The sequence below is a fragment of the Betta splendens genome, chromosome 10 (assembly GCF_900634795.4).
Source record: "Betta splendens chromosome 10, fBetSpl5.4, whole genome shotgun sequence".
NCBI classification, from domain to species: Eukaryota; Metazoa; Chordata; class Actinopteri; order Anabantiformes; family Osphronemidae; genus Betta; species Betta splendens.
The window spans coordinates 14850933-14878912 of record NC_040890.2 but is presented as its reverse complement, the minus strand read 5'-3'; the positions used below and the strand labels follow the sequence as shown (position 1 = coordinate 14878912).

Sequence of the window (27980 nt, the reverse complement as noted above, 5' to 3'; positions counted from 1 at the left end):
TGTGTGCGGGGAAGGTGCAAAGTGGAGCCGTTATTGAGTGAAAATGTCATAGAAATTGCTGCAGACTAGCAGCGAGAAATCAGACTCTGTCTTGCCTTTCAACTTTTTTCAAAGCTTTTAGACCCGTCCACTCAAGCCGGTCTAATAAATCAATATTTCAAGCGCGATCTGGTGTTGTAATGACATCATACTGTTGTGATGCTGCGAACGGGCCGTTACCAGCAGCTCGGTGCGAGGGCCGCGCCGTCCTCCTCATCGTCGGCGGCGCCGCGGTGTTTCCGGGGATGTTAACGTCTCAGAAATGGCCTGAGCGACCGGCTGTCGTAACAGAGAGGAGCATCAGCGTCGGAAACACACACGAACACACACCTCGCTTGTTGGACTATTCCCAAAGGTGTGCTTGGGAAATAATGGGAAAGAGAAACAGTGAACACATGGAATATTAATGGCGAGCCGGAGCCAGCCGGGACTCAAACTGTTAAATTCCTTTTTATCATGACGAATAGAACAGACGTTCCTTCATGTGTTATCACACTGTTGTCCACAGCGCTTTTCTAAAGCTGACATCATAGTAGAGATTGCTAATTATGTTTTTTTAAGGGTGGCACTAAAAGTAATCCACAGTTTCCAAGCGCCACAAATTGACAGGCCTCAAAGGCAGTTATCCAACTAGGAGCCGTTAGTCATTACGCAGTCTCTTTGGTCTGAGACGTCTGGAAGTTAATACATGAGCTCATCCGTTATATTCTATGTGCTGTGGTTGGAATTGTGCAAGGTCACGGACGACCTGCATGATCAAAATGTAACACCAATAGCTTATAGCAGTGAAAGCTAGTTAGCCTATTACACCCAGCTACAGTAGTTAGCCTATATGGCTACCTAGCTTTACAGCTGTAAAAGCTAGGTGGTTGCTAGATAATTCAGTTGCAATGTTTTTTACCACAAAAAGCAAGGAGAAAACAATCCATTGTTCTGACCTCTTCTCCCCTCAAGAGTCAGGAGGGTCCTGGAGGCAATGGAGCACACCCTGGACAGGGCGCCACCCCATTACAAGGCCGAAACACAGAAACAGATAACCACACACACTTTCCGCAAATTTAGAGTCAACAATTCACCAACAGAATGGCGGTTGGAAGTGGGGATTCCCAGAGCGAAGCCACTCAGACACAGAGAACATTAAAACACCTGGCCCCCCTGCTCCACACCCCACGTCAGCCCCACGTCAGCCCCACGACAGCCCCACGCCTCCCAGCAATGAAGTGTTAGTTTAAAACCAGCCCAAACTGAGTAAAGACAAGGAATCAAAGCCAAGAACATTTAATAGTTTAATTATAAGCGGCTGTATACATTCAGTGATTATTCCGATTTTCATGTTGCCAGAAGCCATGGGTGAGACCAGCAAAACATTCAGCTACAAGATCTAGTTTGTTGTATGCAATTTGTCCATTTTCATTCACGGTTTCCACATTGTACATAGTTTACTGCAAAGCAACATAAAACCACATTGCTCATGTGCAACACGGTTCTCCCGAGACCTTAGCTCCTCCAAACACGCTTGCATCCAGTCTGTTGTGTGGTGCTCATAGGAAGGGAGAGCCCCGTTCGTACCAACCTGGCTCCAACCTCGTCTTTAGGACGACCGAACACAGACGGCACCGCCCTCAGCTCAAGTCTGACTCACTGCACTGAGAGAACAGGTGGAACCTGGTTGCCAGCCGGAACAGCCCTGGGCATTTCTCTTCCTTAGATACTAAGATTAAGCAACGTCTCGCAATCGTCAAGGTTTTGTTTGCATCTTATTTGGTTTCTTTTGCTATCTCACTCTAAGCTCGTTGAACTGACACACTAATGTTGGTGCTGAAATTGCTTTTTTTGTGTGTTTTTTTTTTGTCTTTTTTGCATTTTCTAGTAGCCCACACAGAAACTTGATGGCACAAGAACTGACCAATAAGTAACTCTTTACAACAAGGTAGACTGCAAGTCAACAGTTGCCAGGGGTCACACAGTAAACGAAAAATAATCCAGTTTCATCTTGAAAATAAAAAAACAAATCCGTTTCAATATAAAAGCAAAAGACAAATGAACAAAAGCAAGTTAATTTCAAGTATAACTTACTCATAAAATAACTACACAGCATTAAATATTCTCATTATACATTTTTAAATTATTTATAAAATATATTTTGGCATATATGTTTTTTTTATTTTTGTGTTTGTGTAACAAACGCTACTGTAGCTTCAGTTGAACACCAATGTTTATTTGTTTTTTTCTCTTGAAACAAAAACATTTAAGGGATTGTCACATAACAACAGGTTATTAAAAATGATAATAGTAAACCCTATACAGAGTTTCACATAGCAAGACATGAGTGACGATCCCTTCTATCCTAGCCCCATAGTCAAAAGTCAAAATAAGTACAAGACCAGAACACAAAGTTCTAATTTGTGCTCCACTGGCTACAATCAAGGTTGGGCACAGGAGATTTCAAAAGCAGTAAGTCTTTTCATACAACTCAATTGGAACACTAGGATCCGTCTGTCCCACTTCCAGTGTTCAGAGCGGCTGGGCAGATAGCAAGAGTTCATTTAGCTCCATCCGTGATAAAATATAAATACTGTAAGACCTCACAGTCTGATGACACTAGGATGTCCTCAGGGATGTGCAGAGAAAGTTCCTCTCATTAGTCGGGGAGATGGTCAAATGAGACTGAGATCCTCCTTCGCTTCTCCTCAAAGAACAGAAACCCGCTGAAGGAATGAAGCGCTAAGAAGAGTCCTGTGCGCGTCTGTTTGTGTTGTGTACACGGCCGGAGCCCAATATACAAAGGAACAAAGAGCGGCTCTGGCAGTTGGAACAGACTGCCGAACCAAAGAAGGCAAATATCAGTTTGTGATACAAAAGTAGTTCAAAAGGCATAACTGTACTCGGGTCGGCACCTCGGGCGTCCACGCGCCTAGTGTCCTGCTTTGGCGCCAGGGCTGGGGAGCTCCACCGGCCGTGTCCACGCAGTCAACAGCAAGGAAAAGAAAACGAAGGACAGGAAAAGAAAACAAGTAAAAAGTACTGCGACTACAACAAAGCCTCATCCGCTACCGGGGCTCCGGCACACAACTAGTTGCAGCATCGGCCCGAGCTGCTCGGCAAATACTGGATACTGCAAATGGGTGTCTCGCTCTACGTCCACAGCCTGACTCTCTCTCTGTGTACACACAGCTATTGCGGGTTATATATACGTGAGTTTACACTATGCGCGTATGCATGTTGGTGTGAGTCACAGAAGCTCGCTAAAGCACAATGTCCTTCAGGCGCTTGCTGCTGGGGGATTCCTTGTCCCGGCCGTCGTGGAGGAGCGTGTTGATCTCCCTGACGGCCGGCTCACTGTCCTTGCCCTCCGGCTGCCGCAGCAGGCTGTGGTTGGCGATGCGCTCCGCGTCGCGGCACTTCAGCGTGTTGTAGGCAGACGACGGCTTGGACACGGGGCTCTTCAGGTGCACGGGGGAGGTGATGGGGCTGGCGGCCTCGCGCCCGTTGCCGGCCTCGCGCACGGCCCCTCCGTTGGCCTTGGGGCTGCACACCTGAGACTCCTGAGTCCGCTTTCCCTTCAGCTCCGCCCGCTCCGCGTCCTCGGGCCCGTCCTTGCCGAAGGTGGCAAAAGTCCTCTTGGCGGTGCCGTCCTCGTAGTGAGGCAGGTCCACGGTGGTGGCCTCGATGGACAGGGCGATGACGTTGCGGCCGTGCTCGGGCGACTTGGCGCGCGCCGGGACGGGCACGCGGGGCATCCAGCAGCGGTCGGAGTGGCCGAGGATGCGGCATTCGTCCTGGCAGTGGAAGCCCTCGCTGGGATCTGTGGGGGAGATCGCACGTTAGCGCTCACATCTGGCACCCGAGAGGAATTGAGCAAAATGCAACGGCACATTTGTTTTAATTAAAACAACCTGTGTTAAACACAGCTGACTGATTTGCCTCGACTTGAACTGTGTTCCCTGCATCAGTTCCCTGTTGACACCGCGGACTGTGATAACCAGAGCTGGATGTTTGGGCCACTTCTAATATGCCAATTAAATTACGTATTGTTAAATCAAAAGTCCATTTGCGGCTCTTGTATAATTGGGTTTTCTGTAGCAGCAGTAGTTGAAAGGCAGGTTTAAACAGTGCAATCAGATATCTCGCAGAGAGAGACACCAGACGAGTTGCTGTGTTGTTGCCTGGTTCGTCTCGCTCTCCCTTTCTGTCATCTGGCGCCGAGTTATAAATATATAATGATGTTTAACACTGGAGTGAAAAAAGGATTTGTCTGACTCTCCATAACTGCACTCTTCCGTATTTATATTGAAGGGGAATGGCTTTCAAGACTATTTTTGAATCAGTATAACTGCTTCTTATTCACATGGAAAATGCTGCAGCTTTGATTATTAATTGGCATAAACACGTTATTTGCCCAAATATACATCCAAGTGTGGCGCAGCATTTCCCTCGTCACCTGTAGTTTTGTTTGCGTCACCACTTTGAATATTTATTTTTGAGCCCTGGAAATTGAACCTATTCATTGTGCTGCGCTTCCTGGACGCCGCGCCGTCGTGTTTTTCCACCGGCTCCAATCTTGAAATCGACACAGTTTTACACAACGACACATTTCTGCGCTCCCCTCCTGCTTGTCTCACTTCCAGCAGGAGCCATCCTGCGCTCCAGAGGCCCAAGGTGACAAGAGCGGATTGTGAGAGGGATTGCTATCGACCCAAATGCATACGCTTACATCTGGCAATCGCGGCTTGACAGATCACCTAATTAAAATCACTAATGATCTGTTTTTCTCCCTTCTTTCCCGCACTCATGAGAGGCACCTCTGCTAACGCCCTGGGGATCGATATTTAAAGATTGGAGACGGGGCTTTTCAGGGCCAAATATGGCAGAGCTGTCTCTCATAAAGTATAATCTGATGAGACTGACAGATACCGTGGCGCCCGGATGACTGAATGAATGAGCAAAGAGTATCGTGGGCTGTTTGAACCCAAATATGGGAAGTGGAATTCTGGAGTAATTACTTTGCTGGAAGGCAGAAAAAAATGAACATCAGCACCAAGAATGCAGATGATGAGTGACCAGTCTCCACATGAATGGTTCATGGTGAGATAAAGGCGGCACTTCCTTTGATCATTTGTGTCCAGACACAGAGAGAGACACACACAGACACACGTTATCCGGTAAATGCAGATTCAGACATTGTCGTCCTTACAAGGGACAGCATTGTAATAGGCTTTTCAACCATTAACACTCATATTCTTGCAAGTTAATGTCTTACAGGAAATTACTACAATATTACAACAACACAGATTTACACTGAAGCGCAACAAAGCACCTATATAAACTAACTATACAGTTAAAATCGTGGGCCAGAAGCAACAATGCCCGATTCTCTCATTTCTCCTGCAGGTATGTAAATTTGGATGAATTGCTGATTAGTCCAAGGAACCAGCACCAGCAGCAATCAAGGAGAGAAAAGGCACGAAGGTGGAGTTTTGTTTAAGCAGAAGGGAACCAATCAGGGTGTAATAATGTAATCACAGCAGAAAGCCTCTACCAGGAACCAGGAACATAATGGAGGGCAATGAATAAAAAAAAAAGAAAACATGCCCACACACTAGATTAGATTGTCCAGTGCAACAGCTTTTTAAAGCCCTTTCAAATCCCATGTTCTTTTCTAATCCTGTGCACTGGCTTTGTGATTAACTGTATTTTGAACCTAAACCTTTTCTGATGCATTTTCTTTGATAGATTGCTAAAAATACAGACGCTTGGGGCAGCTTTAGCCGCAATATATAAAGTATATACGCGATTGTCGTATTTTAATATTCGCCGGCTCTAAAACGCAAGCAATGAGCGTCTGAAAGCTGCAAGACGAATTCCAAACTTGTGCACATGTGCTCGACTTCCTCTTTATATTTAGTAATCCTGAAATTTCCCCTCAAATCTTGGTTGACATGTTTGACAAAGTAGATCGTTCTCTCTACTGATTAAAGATTTACAAGCATCTTGGTAATGAATGCAATTTCCTCTAAATACTTTGGCTTTTTTCTGCAGCCTGGAGCACTTTCTAAAGCATGAAAAGCCTTCAGGCACAAAGGAATATACACAAGTTGTATGCTCTCTACTTAGCAGTGCATGCATATGCTGTGAATGCCACTTTCTCTCCTTTAAGGGTCTATGGGAGAGCAACTGGGTTGTAAATGACATTGTCATGAAAGCCAAGTGCCATTAACACACATCCTGCCTCTGCTTAGAGCTCCGTAAAACGCAGATGTTGCTCTAAAAGACCATGGAAAAAAAAGACAGGAGAAAAAATTTAAATAAAAAAAGTGACAGGCCATCGACCTCTAACAAAACACAATCTCCTCCTATTCCAAAAATGAGCTACAGCAACTGTAATAGGAGCCGAATTAATGGCTTTTACTGCAGCGGGGTTGGAAGTCAAAGAGCAGCACATAGAAGACAGTGAAGGCACCTCCCACTGTGAATGTGTATTCAAAGTCATCCGAAAAATAAGTGTGCCAATCAGTGTCAGGAACAGATTTAAAGCAGAGCACAGAGCAGGATGTCACCACCAACACTTCCTATTTATCATTAATGCCGATTAATTACAGAGGGAGCTCCATCAGGAGGTGGAGGCTCACTGTGATTTTGAGTCGTCCTCATTTAAAATACAAACTGTATAATAGTAGTGGAGGCTTGAAATAAGTGTTACATGTAGCACAGACTGTATTAAATCAGACATTCAGCACTTTAATAGTGAAAAAAGGTCCAAAAACGAGCAAAAGCACATGGGAGAACTTTAAAATGTGAGCAAACTGATGCACATGGCGACAAGACAAAAAGCATCGACTCGTCACATTCAAAGCCCAAATTCTCCTGATAGCGTTGGTCGTGTTTCTGTGTTTGTAGTTCCCAGAAACAGAATGGCTTTGCATCAGCGCGGGATGAAGGGGATGAACGTTCTCCGTTATTCGGCCTGGAGTCCCGACCCGGTCCTGAACCGGACTTGACCCGGTCCTGACCTGGTGCTGAGCCAGTTCTGAGCTGGTTCTGACCCGGTGGATCCCGCAGCCCCACAAGCTTGTTGCTCAGTTCACCCTCGTGCACCGCATATAATGATCCCTTCATGTCATGCAGCTGGAGGTGCTATTTGTCTGCTGCTAATGTAGCAAAGAAAGGGAGAATCAGCAAAAGAGTGAGAATCCCCTGACGCAGGGGGGGAGGAACGCGTTCACCGAGAGGAGCAACTCCCCGAAAAACGCCGCGTGCCTCTGCCAGCTATTTCGCGTCCTGTTTGGCTAAAACACATGAAGCCTGGAGAACAGACGCTCTCCTCCCTCCAAAAAGCAGCGCACGCGGCCTCCAGGTGGAAAACAATGATGTCACGCGGGCGCAGAAAACAGCGGGCCGGACCGAAAGTCGCCGCGAACCCAGATTCAGGTGATAAAATCTCCATCCTCTGCGCGAATCTCTTAATTTAGCCAGAGCCACGAGGCGACGGGACGCGCGGCGTGACACAATTCAGTCAGTTTTGTTTTACAGCGCGTTGAACTCTAAAGGAGGATTTGGAGCAGCAGCGTGGCAGGAGAAGTCATTTCACAAAGAGCGCCTGCCACTTTTGGCACAAACTACTTTTTGTATTTCCTCTGTATGGTGACATTTCTGTTGTACAAGTAACAATAAATGTCCTGATTCTGTTTGTCATGTGGAAACAGGAACTCTTAACGCAGCGCACGGCCAGAAGGTAATGTAGACACAGCTGCTATGAAAGAAAATCACCCGGGCCCATTTTACACCGACTTTCTTTCCTCGCGGTCTGAACGGCTTTGGCCAATTTCCGTACATTCCTCCTTCCCCACTGCTTCTTTTCTCACCGCGGCCGATATTAAATCTCTCAAACACGGGCTGTTTATAGCCCGAAGAGACAATGACTGTGCTCAGATGATTGAGTCATTAGGTTTTGTTGAGCGGGAGACGCGCCGTGAAACACTGAACGTGGCCCCGTTCTGAGCCGACCTGGATGCCGGCGCTCCCTCGCTCCCCCGCGTCTCCACAGGTTCTCATCTGCTGCGAGGATGCCGCCTCGTCGCCGTATTCCAGTGTATCTTTGTCAGCGAGATGCCTGTTTTCTAATTGCTCTCCATATTAATTTTCCATCTTGGCAGTCACATGGCAAAGATTGATTAAATCTAAATTGTGACTACAGAGCCTGTGATGCGGAAGCTGATGGAATTAACACAGGGAGAGACGCGTCGGGAAATATGGCACCGGCAGAGCGGGGGGGTGGGGGGTCTGTCTGACTCGGGCCCGGCGGATTCCGGGCCTTCGCATCTCGCCCGCCCCTACTACAGCAGAGGACAGTTCTCCGGCCAGCTGAGGCCGAGCTCCGGCCAAGCAGCCTCCTCCACTACTCACTAGGGAGAGTCCGAGCACTGCTGTCATCCCAGCCAGCCAATTCCGTCTGTGGGCCATAAATCAGCCCGGAGGCCCGGCTCCTGCGGGAGCGGCAAGATGGAGTGTGATGGTCTTGTTTTTACAAACAGTAGAGGGGCACCCTTACTGCGCCACGCAAGCCATCATTCTCCGCACAGCACAGAGTCCTCTTCTTCTCCCCACAGCATCTGGTTCAGTCACATCAAGCCCCCCCCCCCCCTCCTCCCAACACCCCCGGATTCATCCCTCGCAGCTCCCTGCACAAGCCCATCTTTTATGCTTCTCTTCCTTCTGTCCCCCGCTTTCATCTCATCGGCGCCGCCGCCGCCTCACGTGCGCCGGTGTAATTAAATAAATCCTTCACCCAAAAACCTCTTCCTCCCGTTTCTGGCGTTCTGACCAGAATTCTTTAAACTCTCGCAGTCAAATATTAATTGTGGATGAAATGAGGCTCGCCGGGCAGCCTTGTTAGCACGGCCGCGTGGCTGTGAAGCGGCGGGTTCACGTGACCCGCTTCTATTTCTGAGCATTAGTATCAGTTAATTTATCACGGAGGAATCCGCTGTCTAATCCATCCAGCGCTGCGGAGAGTCTGACAGCTTGTCATTTCCACCAGGCCTCAGCGTCGCCGCCCAAAAGCTGACGCGGAGCGGCATCTCGACTCAATTCTATGTATGGCCCCCTTTTAAAGTGGCTCTTCCTCATAAGGATTTGGCAATAGCTCCTTTAAACGCTAACAAGAGCTCAAGATGAATGCGGCGAACGCTCCCTTGCACTGTCTGCGCTCCCCCCGTGCAGCCCGTGCTGTGCATTGTATAGCAGGTCCTGCTATAAAGAATGTATTTCCAAACTGGTGCTGACAAACAATGCACTAGCTCCTAAATTGGTACAAACAGCATCTGTTTAACAGCTGTGTAACAGCAGCGAGAGGGGGAAGGAAAAAAAGCAATCTCTACGCCGCTTTATAAATCACTGTGTCATCACAGAGCAGTGTTTTGTTCAAAAGCAGGACCACAGGCCAATGGACTGCTTGATGCAGTGGAAACGGTGCGAGCTGGTTGTCATGATGACATACGTGGGTGGCCCGGTTTCAATGCCCCGGCAACAAGTGGCGTTTAGCTGCGGGCGCTATCTCACCTTATTGAGCCGCGCTCCCACCCCCGTGGCTCCTAAAGGTCACGGAGCCTCAGTAACGCTCAACGTACACGGATCCCACCTCGTGGGTGAGCGTCGGTTCGGAGAAATCAATCGGTTCGTCCGTACAGTAACAGAGACCGGCGGCGGTTTGACGCCGTCAACGCGCCCTGTGATCTGGAATTAGCCGTGGCATTAGAGCACAGAGCTGCACAGCGAAGCTGAATGTGACGACCAGCGCTGATACGACGCACGAAGCAGCTTTGAGAATGTCTGGACACTAAAATACCAGCAAGATGGAAAAGCACACAACTGATACTGAGATACTGAGGTTTTAACCACCGTCCATGGAGACATTTTACTTACACTGACTATTTTACTTTAGGTGATTATACACATGCAGGCAACTACTTCAACTTCTGCCTCCTTCCACTTCGACATAATGATGCCAAGTATATTGCTGTCATTAAAGCCAGAAATCAGTTTTGTGGTAGGAAATTAGATAATTTCGTGGCAACATATAACATTTCCAGGAAAAACTCATTAGGAGTATAAATTTAGTGATGGAATCCATCAGAAGAAAATTCATCTGTGGGTGAGAAGTATTTTAAAGGGGTAATTATTTTAAAATATGAAAGATAGAGGGTGAAAAAAGGCAATTAAAGTCAAAATTAAATTGCATCTTGATATTTTCTTTCGCATGTGATCTAGTAGCTAAAATAACAAATTGTGGTAAATCATAATTTCCAAAGGCACATGGGAGAGAATAGGGCCTTTATTTGATGGGAGGGCCGTGATTTGGCAAAACATCTCCTTTGGCACTTTATTATGTGTTATAATGAATTTCTGCACTCAGACAGAGTATAAAATAAAAAGCTGTATGGTTACAGATGTTTCCCCTGAAACAACTACTTTAGAGCTAAGACATAAGACGACATAAACAGCATATAATATAGTTTATATATTCTACTATAAAATGTGCTTTAATGTGACAGCACTAGTTCGGACAAATGCAATGTTTAATAATTACGATGTAATAATTAATGTCAAACTATTAAACAGCGATGTAAAGAATATTATTCATGAAAAATCAATTGTATTATGTATAGGTGTAGGATTCACTTTCCAGCTTTGCACTGCTCTGCGCTGAAGCGTGACGTTGCCCTGTCCTGAAAAGCAAATGCAAATATGCTCCGTAATGAACGCAACTGCAACCAAATTACGTTTTCTATTAACATAATACAAACATGTTGACGCCTGACAGAAGTTGTAAATACGCTACTGATACTGAATATAAGCACTGACAGCACTTGCGGGAGACAAAACGATAAATCAACCTTTGAACAAAGGCAGAAAGTTGCTTTATTACTGTCTCATAATAAATATGTTGCCATGGAGCGCCGTCCATCCAGTGCGTCACCTTTCCCATGTGAATATAATCGCGTTTGCAGTTTAATTGCACGGGAACGTAATGTTTAGGAGACGGAGTTGCATGATGAGATGCAGTGAATTTCAGCATAATGACACAGGAAATGCCGCCCTTGTCAATTTGCGGCATCCAAATTGCGTTTCTAATGATGGGCTTCAAATTAACCTGTGTTCTGGCGCTGCAGGCCCACAATAACAGCACAATGCATTCCCGGAGCTCAGCGCAGCAGGCTGCTGGCGTCCCAGTCGCAGACCGGCACGCTCCCCCAACGCGCGGCCGCCGTTGTGCGCTTGGCTCGGTTCCTCCACAACGCATCGACAGAGGACATCTTTAAATACACTGGAACAAATGCAGCATTTCTGTGTTTAAGCTTGACCGAGCTAGCAGGCTAATTTGCTCCTAAACCCTTGAGTCTGGCAGAAGCGAGGGGGACAGAAAAAGACTCTTAAATTACATCTGTGAATGGGGTTGGGGGGAGATAAAAAAGCCATAGAGAAAGTAGGGATGGGGAGAAGCACGGCTTTGCTAAAGTGCTGCTGGTGTGTTGTCGTCAAAAGAAATGTGAGGAAAGTGCCCAATAAGTCGCTGCAGTCACAGGATCTCATTCCCGAGAAAACCGATGACGAAATACATGTTTCTAAATATACACACACACACACACACACACACACACACACACACACACACACACACACACACACACACACACACACACACACACACACACACGCACACATAAATATAAACTAGAAGAAAACAAAAACTATACTTTGAATTTTACCTGATAAACAAAAAGCCCAAAGACAAATTAAAGATGTTTTGCCAACGTGAATTCAGATTTTCATCCCAAAAAGTCTAATCAAATGTGAGAAGGGGATTTACTGTATGATCACAGCCCACAAACAACTGCAAGCATAAAAGCTCCATATCTGTGCATTTGGCATAAAGAGATATTTTTCCTAGTTTTGCCTTTTCCTTCCTCAAGTGCCATTTCTATTAGGCATCTGATACGAAGACAAGGTTCAGCGCCTGTCAACGTGTCGAGGTCTAAACAACTGGGGACGGCGCGGCTGACAGCATAACAATATCTAAGGATTTCCTCTATCTGCGCCAGCTTCTGCTTCGCCTCAAAAGACTGGCCCTTACATAATTAATACAATGTGGCTTCTCATTCAGTCATGTTCACTTTGTGTCACCCAGGACTGTGTGCTTAATATTCTATTTTATCTCACTGCAGAGGCACATGCGCACTTCCTACGCTGGCGCTCGTTTTCTTTGCTTAAAAAAAAAACCCTCTCGTCCCTTTTTCCCTGACAGTTTGAACCACCTCTGGAGTCTGGAGTCCACCGGTGTGCGCGGGTGATGCGCGGGTGATGGGCGGGTGCAGCTCAGCGCTCCCAAGCATACGGTGCAGGGAACGCGGCGGCGCCGCCTCAGGACGCGGGGGTTTGAACGCTTCGAAAGGGATGCGCACCCGTTTCCGGCTGAAGCAAATTGACAGCATCACTCAAGGATGAGCAGAGAGCAAGGGACGTAAAGAAAGCCCAGCAAAAGGGCCTCGCTATGTGGAGATGCATTAGATTTACACCTACTGGGCGGAGGATGAGCAACAGGGAGGCCTTCGGAACGCTTTCTATTTCCCTGTCACAGAGGCCATTCTGTTTGGCATCAGGGAGCTTTGCTCAGTCCCCACCAGCTCCCGCATTAGCCGCCACAGCGAGGCCCGCATCGTGATACCACTTAATATCAGACAGTCAGAACCAATGTCCGTAGCATTAGCCACCCACCAGCCGGTGCTGCTCTACAGAGGCTTGTCAACAGCCAGAAGAGCTGCAGCTCGTATCTAAGACACACAGATTGAAATGGAGGTGGGAGCCCGGTCTGAAGAAAAGAGAAGGAACTAATAGGCACATACTTTCTGATTTGAGGAACACGACTATAGCATATATAAGGATGTTGGCAGGGGTCTGACACAGTGGTAGTAATTGGATTTCTCAGGCCCTGTGCCCACTCATAACTTGCTGAGCTGTGACATGAAAAGTCCTTATGCTGTATGTGGGGAGGGAGCAAGGTGCAGCAGAGTGGAAGTGACAGGTGTCAAAGATCCAATTCCTTCGCTCCTTTGCTTTGGAGACAGCTAAGGAGGCAGCGTGCGTGTGGTGAGGCCGCAGAACACCAGACTGGATGTTGGGTTGCAAATGGGAGCTAAGCTACGCAGGGGGACAGCGGAGTGGGTGGAGGAAGAGGGCGGAGACGGCGCTTCCTGGCCGCAGTTCCCTCTGCATTCGCTCCGGCCTCCTCTTTATCGAGGACGGGAGGAGAAAAGGCACATCATTAAAGGGAGCCATTCTGAAGCGTTCCTGTCCACCATTAAACTTAACAGCCGACCTCTCCTATTACCTTTTATCCTCCCCTTTAAGGGAGGGGGGGGGGGTCAGGGTTTAAAGAGTCACGGCGACCTGCAAGATGCACCCATTGACTGAATACTTGCACAAAAGGAACAACGCATTATAATAAAAATTATAATTATTTTTACATAATATAACACAATTTTTTTAATAAGCAGATTAATGTAACACTTTACGCAGTATTTACATAATTCACACTAACCTTATGTTACATAATATCCTAACATGATATGATAATTAGGTTAATGCCCAAAACGAAGCGATGTGCGGTAGCCTGAAGGAAGCATCTTATTAGTGGCACCATAGAAAAATGGAGGGCCTTTGTGAATAATGCTTTTACTGTTGATGAATTTATTTAATTTGATTATCCACCACCGCCAGCTACGCCACAGTGCGGAAACACCACTCCGCATTTTGTTCAGCTCTTGACCTTTTTGTTAATGCATGAATAGAGTCAAAACAGGCAGAAAGCGACTATGGAGCATGTAAGAAATTCAGCCACGACTAGTAAACTGTGCACTTAATCCACTATTAGATTTTAATCTGGTAATATATGTGAATGCATTTCATAAAGCAAGGAGCCGGGCTGAGGCGAGGCCTAGCGGCGCTCGCCGGGAAAGGCTCTCTGTTGCCCATCAACAGTTTATGATGCGGGTTACTAGCAGCAGCTACGAGCCTCCCACCATCGCGACCGCGTCCAAATGTTGCATTACAACAAAGCGAGCTCATTCATGCAAGGTCATCCAGGGGACAGCGAGGAAACGCTGACACTAATTGGTGAATGAAGGATAGTAATGATGGAGCTAGTTTGGATGACTTCTCTTTAACCTCTGCTTAACTCCCGCTCGACACAGACTGGGAGCGCGCATCCCGCCATGCGCTGTCTTATAGCACATACTGGGAGTCTCCGAGAGAAACGCAGCATTTGAACAGCAATAAAATGGTATAGAATAAATCATTCTCACTGAATATACATGAGGGGAGCGTAATATGGAAATATTGTAGCAGCTTGCCTGAGGTAGTAACCTTTTGTTGCCACAACTGAGGAGGACGACGTAACTTTACATATTCCATCAGAATTAGAATGTCAGGAGAAACAAGGTGATGAGAACGAAAGATAAAAATCCAGCATGGAGACGGCAAAGGGGGGGGTGGGGGTGGGTGGGGGGTTTGAGTGCTGAAATGAAACAATGAAAGAACCCAGGAAGTCTCAAATGGATTAAAAAGGATGGAGGTATAGTGTTGTTCGCACAGAAAGGAAGTAATGGGGTTTAAAAAAGAAATAGCACAGGAGAACCCCCCCCCCCCCCTCCTCCCTCCCTCCCTCGCTCTCTCTCTCTTCCTCCCTCACCCCAGCTGCAGTGATAAATGTCTCTTTGTATTCTGGACAGAAAACTGCAGGCTACAATGTACTTGTCAGAAGACAGCTGATTTTCCCCTTAAACAGAGCAGAGTATATTCCTAATCTTTCCTTTCACAGAGGCAGGAGATAAAACAAATGCCTCATGCCAAGACACATAATGCCCGGGAAATCTCTCTCCGTTCACCACATGTTTATGTAGCGCGCCGCTTCCAGTGGCTGCCGCCTGTGCTACGTGTGCGTTTGCAGCAGGTGTAGCTATAGCGTGCGCTATTTGGACTTTCCCTAAATTTCACAACATCCCAAGTCCCTGCAGTATAGCTGTGGTTCCACTATGAGGGCTCCTAAATGGGAGTCAGTGCTACAGGTAATGGAGCTGATTATAGCTATCTGGGCTATGGGCCAGCTGCCAGACGCTGCCCTGCCTGGAGGGAGCACAGGCCGCCTGGTGTCTGATATCCTGGGATCCCTGTAATACAAGTCTTGCTTTGGCAGTCACTCTGCGACTATCCTGCCCACTTCCAGCCACACACACACAGGCTTCTTTGAGTTAGTCTATGTGTATAATATGTCCTCATCACCTTGTTTACTCCACGTGGTATCAGTCTATATAATTTTAGCAACAAGCCCTTGGTAATTCCCGTTTGTGTAAAGGAGTACTAGGTGCGGATGGGGATCGGGTCTGGGGTTATACTATCTGCTATTTTCTGTTCCAGCGGTCTAGTGGTTGTGGTGGCCAACAATACTCCTCCTGTTGTACAATTTGCAATACTTCAGTCGTCAGACTAGTCAGAGGTTAATTCTTCTGGCAGGACCAAAAAACCTTTTACTCAGCTGACCTGGAGCCGGAGTAAATACATTAGTAATATTCGCTCACGTCCATTAAGCCACAGATGTTGTAAAAAAAACACAACAACAAAACGTTTTATAATTTCCCTTCAATGACACATAAGTGCTTTTTGACCGTATCAAAAAGATTCTCAGCATTAGTGCTGAGAAACAAAACTATTTTATGCTGCGAAATCACTATAGTTAGTGGATAATTTGGCACATTTTGGAGAGTTTTAATGAAACATACGATTTAGGTTTAAACGATAACTTAGGTAGAGTGGGCATCTGTTGTCATGGTGACAATAATAAACATGCAGTAAAGGTCAGCTAATGTTGACTGCTGGGAACATCCTGTATAAAAGCTATTGTTTCCACTCAGACATCCTCCCAACAAAGACCTCTACCTCCAGTCCTATAATAATCAGGCCTGTTGGTGTTCGGCTTTGACACTTGAATGTGAACATATATCAGCTGATCTGTGGCTTTATAAAAACTCCTACATGTTTGCTTTCTTCAACACTTGAAATGTCACCCAACGCAGTAAAAAAAACACACACATCAGTATCTCTGAGGGAAATGATTTGCTTTGGCTCATTTTCTTTCTTCCATCATGATGCTTTTACACGCAGCAGCCTGTGATCCGTTGTGCATGGAGGACATGTAAATAAAGACGACTGTAACAGAAGAGTAAACCTCTCGTTGTTTTGCATTTGCATCACATGTAGATAAGACTATTCCAACTGGAAATCAAAGGCAGCGAGCCCGTATCACACCGGCAGTAACAGAACCGTGTCCAAATAAAGATGCAGGAGAGGAGACAATATCTAAACAGTTATTGCGTGTAGGAAGCGAGTAGCGCAGCGCTGGGACAGGAAATTAGTAGAAAGACACCTGAAATGATGTGACTAACCTCCCCAGCACAGGAGACCAGAGCCACCTTCAAAGAATTAAAAGCACAATGGTGCGGTTGGGAGAAATGGCTGCTGCCTCGGATTCGCCGGCAAGAAGTGGAATCAATCAGAGCCACAAAAGACGAGCAGACTGGAGACAAGGCTGCAGCTCTGCCGCCCGACTTTCACTCCATTCCTCCCCGCTCATAGTATTTCTCTCTTGTGCCATCTCTGTCTTCCTCGCTCGCCCTTTCTCTCCTCCTCCTCCTCCTTAACCTTTACAGACACACACCCGCGGCCGCGCACACACTCCATAGACTGTGTACACAGGCTCAGACGCGTTTAAAATTCAGGCGCTCTCCTCTCGCCTTCCTCTTTAATACACACTCGGCCCCCATCAACTTCAGCACATTACCTGTTCTTAATCTCCCTCCCTCTGTCTGGGATCATCCTGATCCCCCTGTTTTCCCATCTGCCGTCGATTGGGGCCCAGCTTGGCTAGGTGTTCAACAAACAACAGTGATTCGCTCGGTTTCTGCGGAGATTATTAACACACCTAGCATGCCACAGCGTCATGAATAAGCAATGGAGATCCGGAGCCCTATTTTCTGTCTGTCTCTGTGTTTCCTCCCTCTCTCTCTCTCGCTCTCTCTCTCTCCCTCTCGGTGTCTCCGTCTCTCCTGCCCTGCCGCGGTGTGAACTGAATGCCAGGATTGTCTAGAAAATGAGCTGTCAGTGAAGGGCCTGCGACGAGATACATCAGGCTCATTGTGAGCCCTAGAAAATAATGAACTATTCCCATTTCTCCCTCTGATATGTTCAATACGCTATCCATGACAAGTGCAGGGAGATAAGCAGTCCCCTCTTGAGCTGATTAAATACACCGGGTATATTCAAGAGGGCTCTGGCAGAATGAGGGGTCAGGGGATGCCAGCGGTGTTGTAACGTTACTATACGTGTTGACAGTCGGGCTGGAGATGGCGGCGATGGAGGAAAGAAGCCTCTGCTTGTGTCTGTGCCGAGCGCGTGCAGCCGAGCAGGAGCAGCCACGGGCGCTGTTGTAAAAACTTTAAGCATCGTCACGTCAAGTTTGTGGAAGTGAATCGCGTTCCCTGGCGGAATTAGCAGGGAAATCGGGTCGCACGCGCTGTTTAAACGGGTGTTTGTTTCAAATACGGCAAACAAGCATCACCAAGAGGCCCGAGCAGTTGAATATGTAAAAACCATGTCTCCCTTTTAAGTGGTAGAGGTTCTGTTTGCTTTAGCAAAGGCCACAATCAATATTACGCTGCTCTGCCTTATGATATTAGGTTTAATTTCACTAAGACAGAGCCAGAAGCCTCACTGAGTCACGCAATTTCATTCAGCGATGATAAAAGCGATGAGGCCAGATGGACACAGCTTGAAACAACATTTGGTTTCCTTCTTTGTCTCTACCTCTTAGAGGCAAAATGTGCATTCCGCTTGTTCATTATCGCCCTCACTACACCTGCTCGCATGCGCTCACTAGTGTGTTAGAGCATGTGGCGCTCGCACTCCGTCTTCCTTAATGCGCGCGTTGCACCCAGCTCTCCGTCACTGTCAGCCATTTTACCTCCACCGCAGGTCCCACATTCGATTAGGCAAATCCAAATCAAAATGGATGGTCCCACCGTGGAGTTTGTGTGTTAATCCAATCACGGAACACGGGGACGCAACAAGTGTTGTCGCCTGCCCGGATCACAAGGAGAGTTCTGATGCATAATTCAATCAAATGTTGTTGGAGAATCAGTCAAATCCCGAATCCTGCCGCAGAGTCGCGGTTATCTCGCAATGAGAGGAAGCAGAATCCCTCCTACCTGTCTGAGAGATTGCTTCCTCTTGTCCTCTTTTTTATTATCCCTCGCTAAGACTGCTCGCTACGCTCATCTCTCCATCTCTGTCTCCCCTCGCGCTCTCGGCCTCGCTCTCCCCCTCTCGTCGACTCTTGTCAGCGCAGCCCCGCTTCCGTTGCCTCCCTGATTCTGACACCTGTCAGCATTTTCGTTAGTAGATCAGAGGACTGCAAAGTAGAAATGTTCCTGTGTTGAATTTAGGGCAGGGTTGCAGCAGAAACACGCGAGGCGCCTCTACTCTTTCTTTAATTCAACAGGGGAAGTGCTTGACTGGCACAAAGTTGGGAGATGTGGGTTGAAGATGTTTGCAGTCGGTGGATGGAAACAGAGAGGGAGCGGTGGAGAGAGAGAGGCGGGAAACGTGAAGGGAGATGAAATCAATTAAGAACAGCGAAACCCTGCGGATCTGATGATGGAAGGAGGGAATATGGAGGAGTCTGCAGCCCGCGAAGGGGGCTTATTCTTGGGCTCCAGCTTCAGGCACACACCCACAGGGAGCTAACAGCTAGATGAGAGATATCCTCCAGAGGTGGAGGCCGAGGAATAAGTCAAAAATAAAAGAGGACTGTTGGCTGTTCTAGCTAATTGAGCAGTCGCGGAGCCGTGTGAGCGGAACGCGAGTAGAGAAGCAGAACACTCACACACTGGCCTAGAAATAGCTTCAAAACCAAGACCAGAAACCTTTAAACCCATCATTCGGACGCTGCATGGCGCCATCGCGCTCTCCCCCGTCCCTCCCGCCGAGATAAGGCCAGCGATTTAACAATACATGAATCTTAATCCTTAAAAACCATGGCTCATCCATATCCGGGGGGAATTAAAGTGTGAGCTATGACAATCAAGGGAAGTCGGCAAAATAGATTTAGCTCTCTTTGTCACCAGCCCCTCGGAGTCTGTTCCCCTGCTTCTCCCCTGACACTAATGGTTCTACAGAGCTAAAGCTAGCATGTCGCACACTTTAACCAAATCCCCCCCTAACTTCACAGACATGCCTATAAAGATAAAGACGAATTCATTTTATATAGCTCTTCTTCTCAGTTTATAGTTACAGAGATATCATCCGCTTTTACATATGAAGGAGCCATAGCGTAGCGATAGCTTGTCCTACACAGATCTTGGGAGATTGAATGTAATTTGCGCTTCAGATTTCACTAATCTAATGGCGTGGATGTTTCAGGTCAGGTTTTCAAACGAGCACACACGCGTCCTCAGAGTCTCGACAGCACCTCAACGAGGTGGCGTTCGCTCCGATTGAAGTCCAAAATCGCTTCACAGGCGCTCTTCACGGGCCGTTACCTCGGTGTTGCTCGGCGCACGTGTAATGAGTGGCATTGTCGAAACCGCATCGGGGGAGAAAAGACGCGCGGCGGTGTCGGACAAAAGCCAAACGAGCCAATCCAAGAACGGTGCAGGACTGAGAAGCGCCCGCTGCTGAAACCCGCGTCACCGGCGGATTCCCGCACAAAAGTCTTTGTGTGACGGTAACGACTTGTGTCCAGGGCAAACAACACCTTCACGCGGCTCTGGGAACGGTAAACATTTGCAGTGTAAAGCCCGGGTTTAACCCTTCCTTCCCCTTCGCAGGTTCTCTTTGTTCCCAGCACTTATCAGCGCGTGAAAAGCGAGCGATGAAAACAGCGAACCGGCCTCTTCTAGCCGTCGCCTGTGTGCGTTGTTGTTTGGCAGTCGCGGCCTCTCAACTTGTTTTCCGCCTTAGCTGGCAGCAGAGGCTCCGTGCAGCAGCCGCTCCCAGAAGACTCGCCGGCAGCGGCGTGTTTACTGTACACGCCTATTTGCTTTTGACAATCCGAGTAGATGGTGTCCATTTTTGGAAATTATGACAGATGAGCTCGGAGTCCGACCGCATCACCGCCGGACTGAAACCGCTGCCGTCCTCACATTATACTAAACCCCAACTCCTCTATTCCTGCCTCTGTGCTCAAGTCAGTTAGCTCAGATGAGAATGAAGCGGGGAAATGAAGAGGCCAGTGTTCTCCTGAGGAGCCGCAAAAAAAAAAAAAAAAAAAATCTGACGATGTAAAAATCCTGGTGCAACAGCAGAGACAGCTTGAATTGTGCGCCGTGCCGCATCCGCCCGTCTCTGTCAGCCCTTTAACGCTGTAATTAGGCCGTTGAGATGGTAATGGAGGGGCGATTTCATTTGCTCCGTCATTACAGTTTTGCACGTGTAAGGATCTTTGGTCAAATCATTTAATAATTATGAACAGCCTCTCGTTGCTCTCGACCGCGGCCGCTGCTGCTGACCGGCGGTCAAAACAAAAGGGAGGAAAGATTCCGCCGAGGCCATTTTGTTAAGTTCGCACCAGAGGAAATTGCTTGCTAAAAGTGAGACCGCAGCTCGATGCGATACAAAAAAATAAATACCAAGCCAATAAAACACCTAATTGCAATTCCGAGCATATACTTTGTTATCATCTGTTCGTTCTGGTCAAAAGAACGGACAGCACTGTGAAATAGCCTCCTGCACTGTTTACCAGCAGTGTGGAGGCGCATTACACATTCAGCAGGCATGCATCCATTTTGCAGGAACAGATACAATCATTGGTGGTGTTAATGAAAAAAGAGCTGCCTGAGAGAGCTCTCCCCACTTGTAATATTCTTCATGTACATCATTTCTAATTGTCTCGATAATGAGATCCTTCCACCAGAAGACCTGTCGGCGTGCATCGTCTTCGGGAGACGCGTGGAATGCGCGGCGGGTTGCGAGGCGATCACCGCAAACAGCACAAACAGTCGGCACATTCACATTTCACTGTCCATTACTGTTGCTGCTGAGGAACCTGCAGCACCAGAGGACTCTAGTGGTCACCAGCTTAGTCAATGCACCACAGCTGCTTAATGGAAATACAGTGTAGATCTCATTATTGTCTAAAAAAACAACATCAACAGCTCAGGCTCCTGTCACTTTATTAAGCCAGAGACCAGACAAAGGAGCGTCTACATATGTCGAGCACTGCTTCTTAACCACACACACACACACACACACACACACACACACACACACACACACACACACACACACACACACACACACACACACACACACACACTCTTTATTTCTATATGCACTTTTATAAAGCAGGATTCGATTTCTTATGCTCATTAAATTCTTTTCCCCTGTATCAGCTAAGAGGGAGGAAAGTAGAGACGGGAGAGTGGGATGCCTTACTAGGGCAGCGTGGAAACGAATAAAATTATGTAGATGTTAACCGAGGGAGGAAAGACTAAATTTGGCACAAGCTCCCAACCGAAGCGCAGAGCGAATGTAAAGTTCAGATACGGCGAATGATATCTGTTAAGTGCCGTCCTCGAGAGCGTGCTTTTAAAGTCAAATGCCCGGAGCCTCCTGCTCGCTCCCAACGAGGCAGCGGACGTACGTCTGCAGCCTCCGCGCCCGAGCCTCTGAGCCGCTGCACCTGTGCTCACGCCTCCTTTAAATGCCCCCAGGTGCACGCGGTGGCATCTCGGTGTGTCCCGCGCAGCTCCACCCCGCCTGGCTGCCCCCCCCCACCCCTCCCGCTGACCCGCTCCCATGCCCGGCCCGACTGGCAGTAGTTAAGAACGAACACGACCCTGGCGCCGACTCCTGCCGGCCCAGCGGATGTCTTTTTAAACGGTGAGTCAGAAATGAAACATCAACATTAATTCCCTGCTAAATGATCCCCCTGAATAATGGATGAGGGCATGTGGAGATATGCAGATTTCCACCTTCTACCTTTATGAGCCTAATTGCTGCCATTCAGGCACATTTGAAGTCAGCTCCGCTTCAAGAGCAGACATGGCTACTATCAGTCAATAATGTTACCTAAGCCTGTATCAAAGGGGAGCCTTAGCTGTCAGAGATCCCTCACATTAGCTGCTCCAGCAGGACATCAAAGACAAAAAGAGCCCAGTGATGTTCATACTTGCACATCTGAAACCCGTGATGGGCATAATGCACCTTAAAAGACGCTCTAGTGGTGTAAAAACACTCAGGTGGACTCTCGATGCGCTTTGTTCTGGCCTCACACCCGGCAGCCGGGCCTCCTTACCTTGGTCTGGCAGCTGGCAAACGTTGGGGGGTACGGTCATGTTGAGCACGTCGTTGACAGCCGTGTCCACGTAGTGTCCTCTCTGGACGTCGTGCTCGCTGTCGGTCTGGTCGCTCTCCTCGTGGCCGCTGTCCTTCAGACTGTTCCCCTCCAGGTCCTTGAACGTCGATGTGCTACATGGGGGCCAGGAGGGAGGAGAGGGAAATGTTGATTAACTGTCACATCACCGTCTGCCGCTCTCCTTCACCGTCTCGTCTCGCGCCCGGCGTCGCCTGTCCGTCTTTCCTCACCCATCCCCGTTTTGGTGTCCTTCCTCTGAATACGTTGCCCTTTTATGGGGCCTCGTCTCCACGAATGTAAAACAGTTGAATACTAATTTGTCTTAGGAGGAAGTTGACTTAAACACGACACTCTTGCAGAGAACAAAGTCTCACTCCAGCCTTGAAAGCACAAAATACGATGAAGGTTTTACTCTTTTGAGAGTCTTTTTGGATTAACTAGACTTTTTTTTTTTCTTCACAGATAGTACGGCAGTTATTGGCTTTTTCTGCCAGGGACATTTTGGATGGATGCAGTGACTTCAAGGACATCACATCGAACAAACAGGAGGCACTCACTCAGTGCAATCAAACAAATACTGCAGTAATCAGGAATTCCTGGAAGGAAGATGGATGTAGGAAACGCTGGGAGCATACAAACTGAGCATCTGTCTTGTTTGGGACTCACAGTCAATAAAGAGGATGGGGTGGGGGGTACAATCAACAGCTGCACAGTAACAGCGTGATTTCCCTTCATTTGATTTCCATCCCACTAGAACAAATTCTGCTGTACAAACAACACTAAATAGGGAAGAATATATAAACATGTGTTCTTGTAGGAGAGGGAAACAAGTGCACAAAGGAGCATATGTAAGGTGAGGGAGGTTAAAAAGGGGAGGAAGCAATTGAGAGAGGGGGGAATATGTGCAGGAGATGGTGCATTCCCCGACCCGGGCCTCGTGCTCCTCAGCCTGGGAGAGAGGACTGCAGCGGAGGTAATGCTGGCTCTCTGATGTTATCACTGTAATTGCACCTGTCCCAGACCATAGGCTCCCCGGCTCCTGAGGGGATTTCTTTGTAGTGTGCTGCAGAGGCCCGTACTTGAATGCTCTTTGTTTACATTAATGCAGGGAATCTTTTGAGGAGGAAATTGCTATAATGGTTTTTCTAAAGCCTGGGACGGCCTCAAACAAACGAAAGTCAGGAAATGTTCCGTGGCTGCAGGTAAAAAAGGGAGAATCGGAGCTGTCGGAGGGAGGCGGGTTAGAGAAAACTCTATAGCTGCAGGGAATTATTTTATGACCCCCGTCGTCCTAACCCCTCACCCTGCATTCCTGGAGCGCTATCTAATATCGTGGTTCAGGTAAACTGAGAGACAGAATGCACAATGCAAACGTTTATTCTTCACCCAAGAAAAAATCAGCACATAATTATGGAAAGAGGGGGAAACTGACTTGAATACAAAGGGTTACGTACTGAATAAGAGGAGAGTAATAAAGTCTTTCTATGTGAAAATGATTGTTTGCCCATTCGGCGGCTCGGTGTAATGGAATAATCTGAAGGTATGTGTTTGTGGCTCGTTCCGACAAGTATCCGCTAAACGCATAATGGAGTAAAGCAATTTATTCCCAAATCTTATCCTCCCGTTGCAATTATGCCGAATGAAAAACATGCAGGAACACATGCAAGCGGCTGCAACATTAGCCGCGCGCTCATTAGATAAAACAATTACAGATAACAATGGTAACAAGGTGCTGGTAGCAATTCTTAATCAAGACATACCTTTTAATGAGGTGGGCTCTGCTGTTCACGTAACTGGAGTCGATGGAATAATTCTCCGTCTGTAAGAGAGCGAGGGGGGGGGGGGGGGGGGGGGGGGGGGGGGGGGGGATGAGGGACGACGGGGGCAACACAGAGAGGTACTTTTAATAATGGAAGCAACCAAAATAATGTTAGCAGTAATTGGCTTTCAGTAGAAATGTTATTTTACACAAAGGCCCCGGTGAGCTGCAGCGGCTTTCAAAGGGCTGAGTCCTATTCTCTTTCAAAGCACACACACAGCGGCTGACTGGGAGCTGAGAGCTAAGGAGAGTGCTGCAGTGAGCACAGCCTCTCTTCTCCTTTTCGCCCTCCCTCCTCCCGATGCCTTGCTCCCTCCCTCCACTGCCAGTCAGCCCACTGTCTTTAAAATGTAGTCATTAGGGAGGACAGACTATCATGCAGACAGAGGGAGAAGAAAAGTTTCCCTTTTTTCTTCTCTGAACTCTTCACTTTTACCATGTTTGAGAAGACATTAATGTGGAAATATTAAATAAATAACTGCAGAGAGGAGTAGATGAAATTAAGAGTGTACCAGGGGAATCTTAACTCTGCAATTGCAGATGAAAAGGCTTTCAGAATATGCATACGATAGATCTCTGACCCACATTAGAGAACATAGTTCAAAGGCATCCTGTGTTCATTTTTTCCCAACATTTATTTAGCAAGGAGAATGTCTGACACGTAAGAGCACACAGCCAGAGGAGCCAGTCTGCAGCGAGCAGGTAGCCCCTCCTGCATCTGCCAAGCATCTACTCACACTAGGTAAGATGTCAGGGGGGCAAAGGGTATCAAAGCCTCTCAAAGGACTTTTCCAGTCCTGCGAAAAGCCAGGATACGACCCTTTCAGCGAAGTTTGATAAGATGCAGGTGTTTTCTGCAGAAAGAAAGCAGAGACTTTGCTTAAAATTCCACGGAGCAGATACTGTATCCTGATAAAAGCTGCGAGTCAATGGCTGACTTCCGAGGGAAGTCTACAGTAGCGATATCAAAGCCCTGGCAGAAAAAAGCCCTCACCCCTATGATAAGAAAGGTTAATGCAGACACTCGAGCACAGTTGCTGATTATCAAGCGAGCTCCCCGCGTGACGCGGGCCTGCTGTTGCGACCCTGCACAGCTGTCACACGCGGCGACCAAACACTTCTGGATTAAAAGTCGGCGTGCGGCCGCGCTCCTTGTGAGATGTTAATAGGGTCGCGCGTCCTGAACTTTCTTTTCTGCAGCCGAGCGGAAGCGGAACCGCGCCGTCGCGGGCGTGAGCGGCGGCGAGGACGGGGGAGCGGGGGCGGAGGGGGGGTCAAATATTAGCCCCACTCTTCTTGGATCTCCTTTGAAATGAATCCATACATAAATAAAAGTGAGGCTGGGAGATCACAGCAGGAAATGTGTGGTGTTTACCTCTGGCAAATAGCTCCCCTGACCCGTCTGCAGTCTATGAAATATGTAAGAGCTTGTTAATGCTACCAAATGTATGTCCGTGTTTGTTTAGGAACTTGCTATTTCCTCGCGGCTTCAAAGGCGTTGCGCATTCTGTGCAGCATTGTTATCTGACTGACGCTGACACTGCCTTTGTCTTTTGTGCTCGCTGTAAAATTTAAGCAGCTTCCACCAACACGCTTGTGGTGATGCTTCGACATCCTCCAAAGCTGTGGGCCTTCGATTGATCACTGTCAGTCCGGCCGCTGTTTGCCACATCTCGCCCAGACGCAATTATTTTTGCAGGGAAATTGTAACCATTTGGCCGGACTTAAACTTTTTAATATGAAGTCAATAAAAAAGGAATTTAATTAACATTTTATTACAGGCCCATAATTTGAAGCACAGCATGTTTTTACGTACTGTTCCTGTTCAACTACAACCTGAAGGTAACAGCCGTGGTTATATAACGTGACTTAATATAACAAATTGCAAATATGTTTTTTCAGTTTATATTTTAGTGTTTTATCCGAAGCACTATCGTTGTGTGCCTTAGCAAACATGCCTGTGTTCTGTGACCCACCTGAGCGCCACTCACAAATTAAACCGCCTCATCTACTACAGTGGCTGCGCATCCACTGAGAGACTAATGAAAATGCAAGGCATGAGCAACAAGGGGGAAAAACTTCATTTAAAAAGACAAGATAGAACATTTCTTGTGGATGTCACTCTGGCTGCAGCCTGTAATTGGTTTGGATGGCAGGTTCGGAGAGGAAGACGCCGTTGCCCTCGCTCTCGAGCGGTTCCACTCCTGAAATGGAACTGAACCTTCTACAATGCAATTATCTCTCAGGGTTTTTACATAGAGAACTTCTTAGTGTGGAGTAGGTGTAAACTGAAGATCCGTTTTATTATTTAACCATTCACTGTTTTACACCACTAAGTTCCCATTGAGCCACTTTTCTACACAACTTTTCTGACAGAGGTTTGAGCAGAGGCCACATTTCCTATTTCTATAAAGGCGTCAGTGGAAATAACAAACATCCATCTTGTGAGGGTGTAACCTTCGGCACAGATGAGTCACTCAAGAGCTCCTATTCTGGAGAAGAGTCGGATGCATTCGCTCAGGCTTCCTGTAAAGAAATGCAATGTCCGCCTCCACATTTCTGACCAACCCCAAATTGGAGGACGTGTCTATATATCACGCCGGGAGGTCAAGTTTCAGTCAAGAGGATGAGGGCCGCTTAACTACAGCGAGAACGCCACAAATGGCTACTTAATCAGGTTGGACAATGTGTTGTTGTGATCCGAGCGGCCCCAGTTTGGCGGCCAGAGTCACTCTATCCCCATAATCATTGTTCCGTTTTATCTGGAGGACGGGGCAGAGAAATGCAGCGCCTGGCGTCGCTGGGTGACTGATGGGCAGTGTCAGGATGAGTGGGGAGGGAAGTGGAAAGTGGCAAGCGAGAGGGTGAAGATGGAAGAGGAGGGGTGTGACTCGACCCGAGGACGCCTGGCGGCCCATCTCCCGCCGCCCGGCAACGCTCCCCTTTTCACCCTTTGCCTCGTTCTCTCCAGTAAAACCTGGAGCACAAGGACGATGGCCCCGATTCTCCGGCGCTGAGAGGAAAAGCAATCTCCTCGCCTAGTTGCTGCTGTAGGATTTGATTTGCCTTCCTCCCACCGTGACAATTGGTTCTGTAGTCTGGATGCAAGTGCATTCATTGTGTGGGGGCACTGGGAGCGCCAGAGAAAAGAGGAGGGGCGGGGGAGCCAAGACACCAGTTGTTATGCCAGTAAACACCCAACAAGTGCAGCAGATGTCACACAGATAGGAGAGAAGAAGGAAAAACCTGTCACGCAGCTGCCCCAGAGTGCGTCTAACCCCGGCTCACGCGGCTCGCTGCATCATTTTAACGGATAGAAATGCATGGACGGGAGCGGCAACGTGCACCCCGGGTGACACACGAGACGTTCAAAGGCTTCATTTAGAGGCGATTTCCTGTTTCCTCGTGGTTTAAAAAGGAAACATAAAAATAGAAGGGTTTTTTGCATCACAGTTTTAGTTTGAAATGACTTAAATATTGAAAGTTGTGTCTGTCACTGGTGCAAATCCTGAATACAGTCATCCTCATTTGCTGCCAAAAACATTCTATCCGTGCTCGTCGTGGCCAGATGCTCCGACTGCGCCACTAAAACGCACAGTTTAAACATACAGAACAACAGACGAGACACAATCAATTAAACTGTCAGATCAAATTTTGCCGCTC

At 47.6% G+C, this 27980-nt stretch overlaps 1 protein-coding gene across 8 annotated transcripts in view; it reads right to left on the bottom strand.

Annotated features, from left to right (window-relative positions):
- Positions 1–1312: 1312 nt before the first annotated feature.
- pcdh19 (protocadherin 19) overlaps positions 1313–27980 on the bottom strand; it is a 49382-nt gene continuing 22714 nt past the window's right edge. For 4 of the 8 annotated variants that reach the window (XM_055512372.1, XM_055512373.1, XM_055512370.1 and 1 more), the window contains exons 3-5: positions 24260–24317; positions 22439–22624; positions 1313–3844 (exon numbers count right to left, since the gene is read on the bottom strand). In XM_055512372.1, coding sequence (XP_055368347.1) covers positions 3285–3844; positions 22439–22624; positions 24260–24317 — 804 coding nt within the window. In that variant the 3' untranslated portion in view covers positions 1313–3284. Of the gene's footprint in view, positions 3845–22438; positions 22625–24258; positions 24318–27980 lie in introns of all 8 variants that reach the window. The other 4 variants (XM_029164604.3, XM_029164605.3, XM_029164600.3 and 1 more) reach the window with 1 other exon arrangement.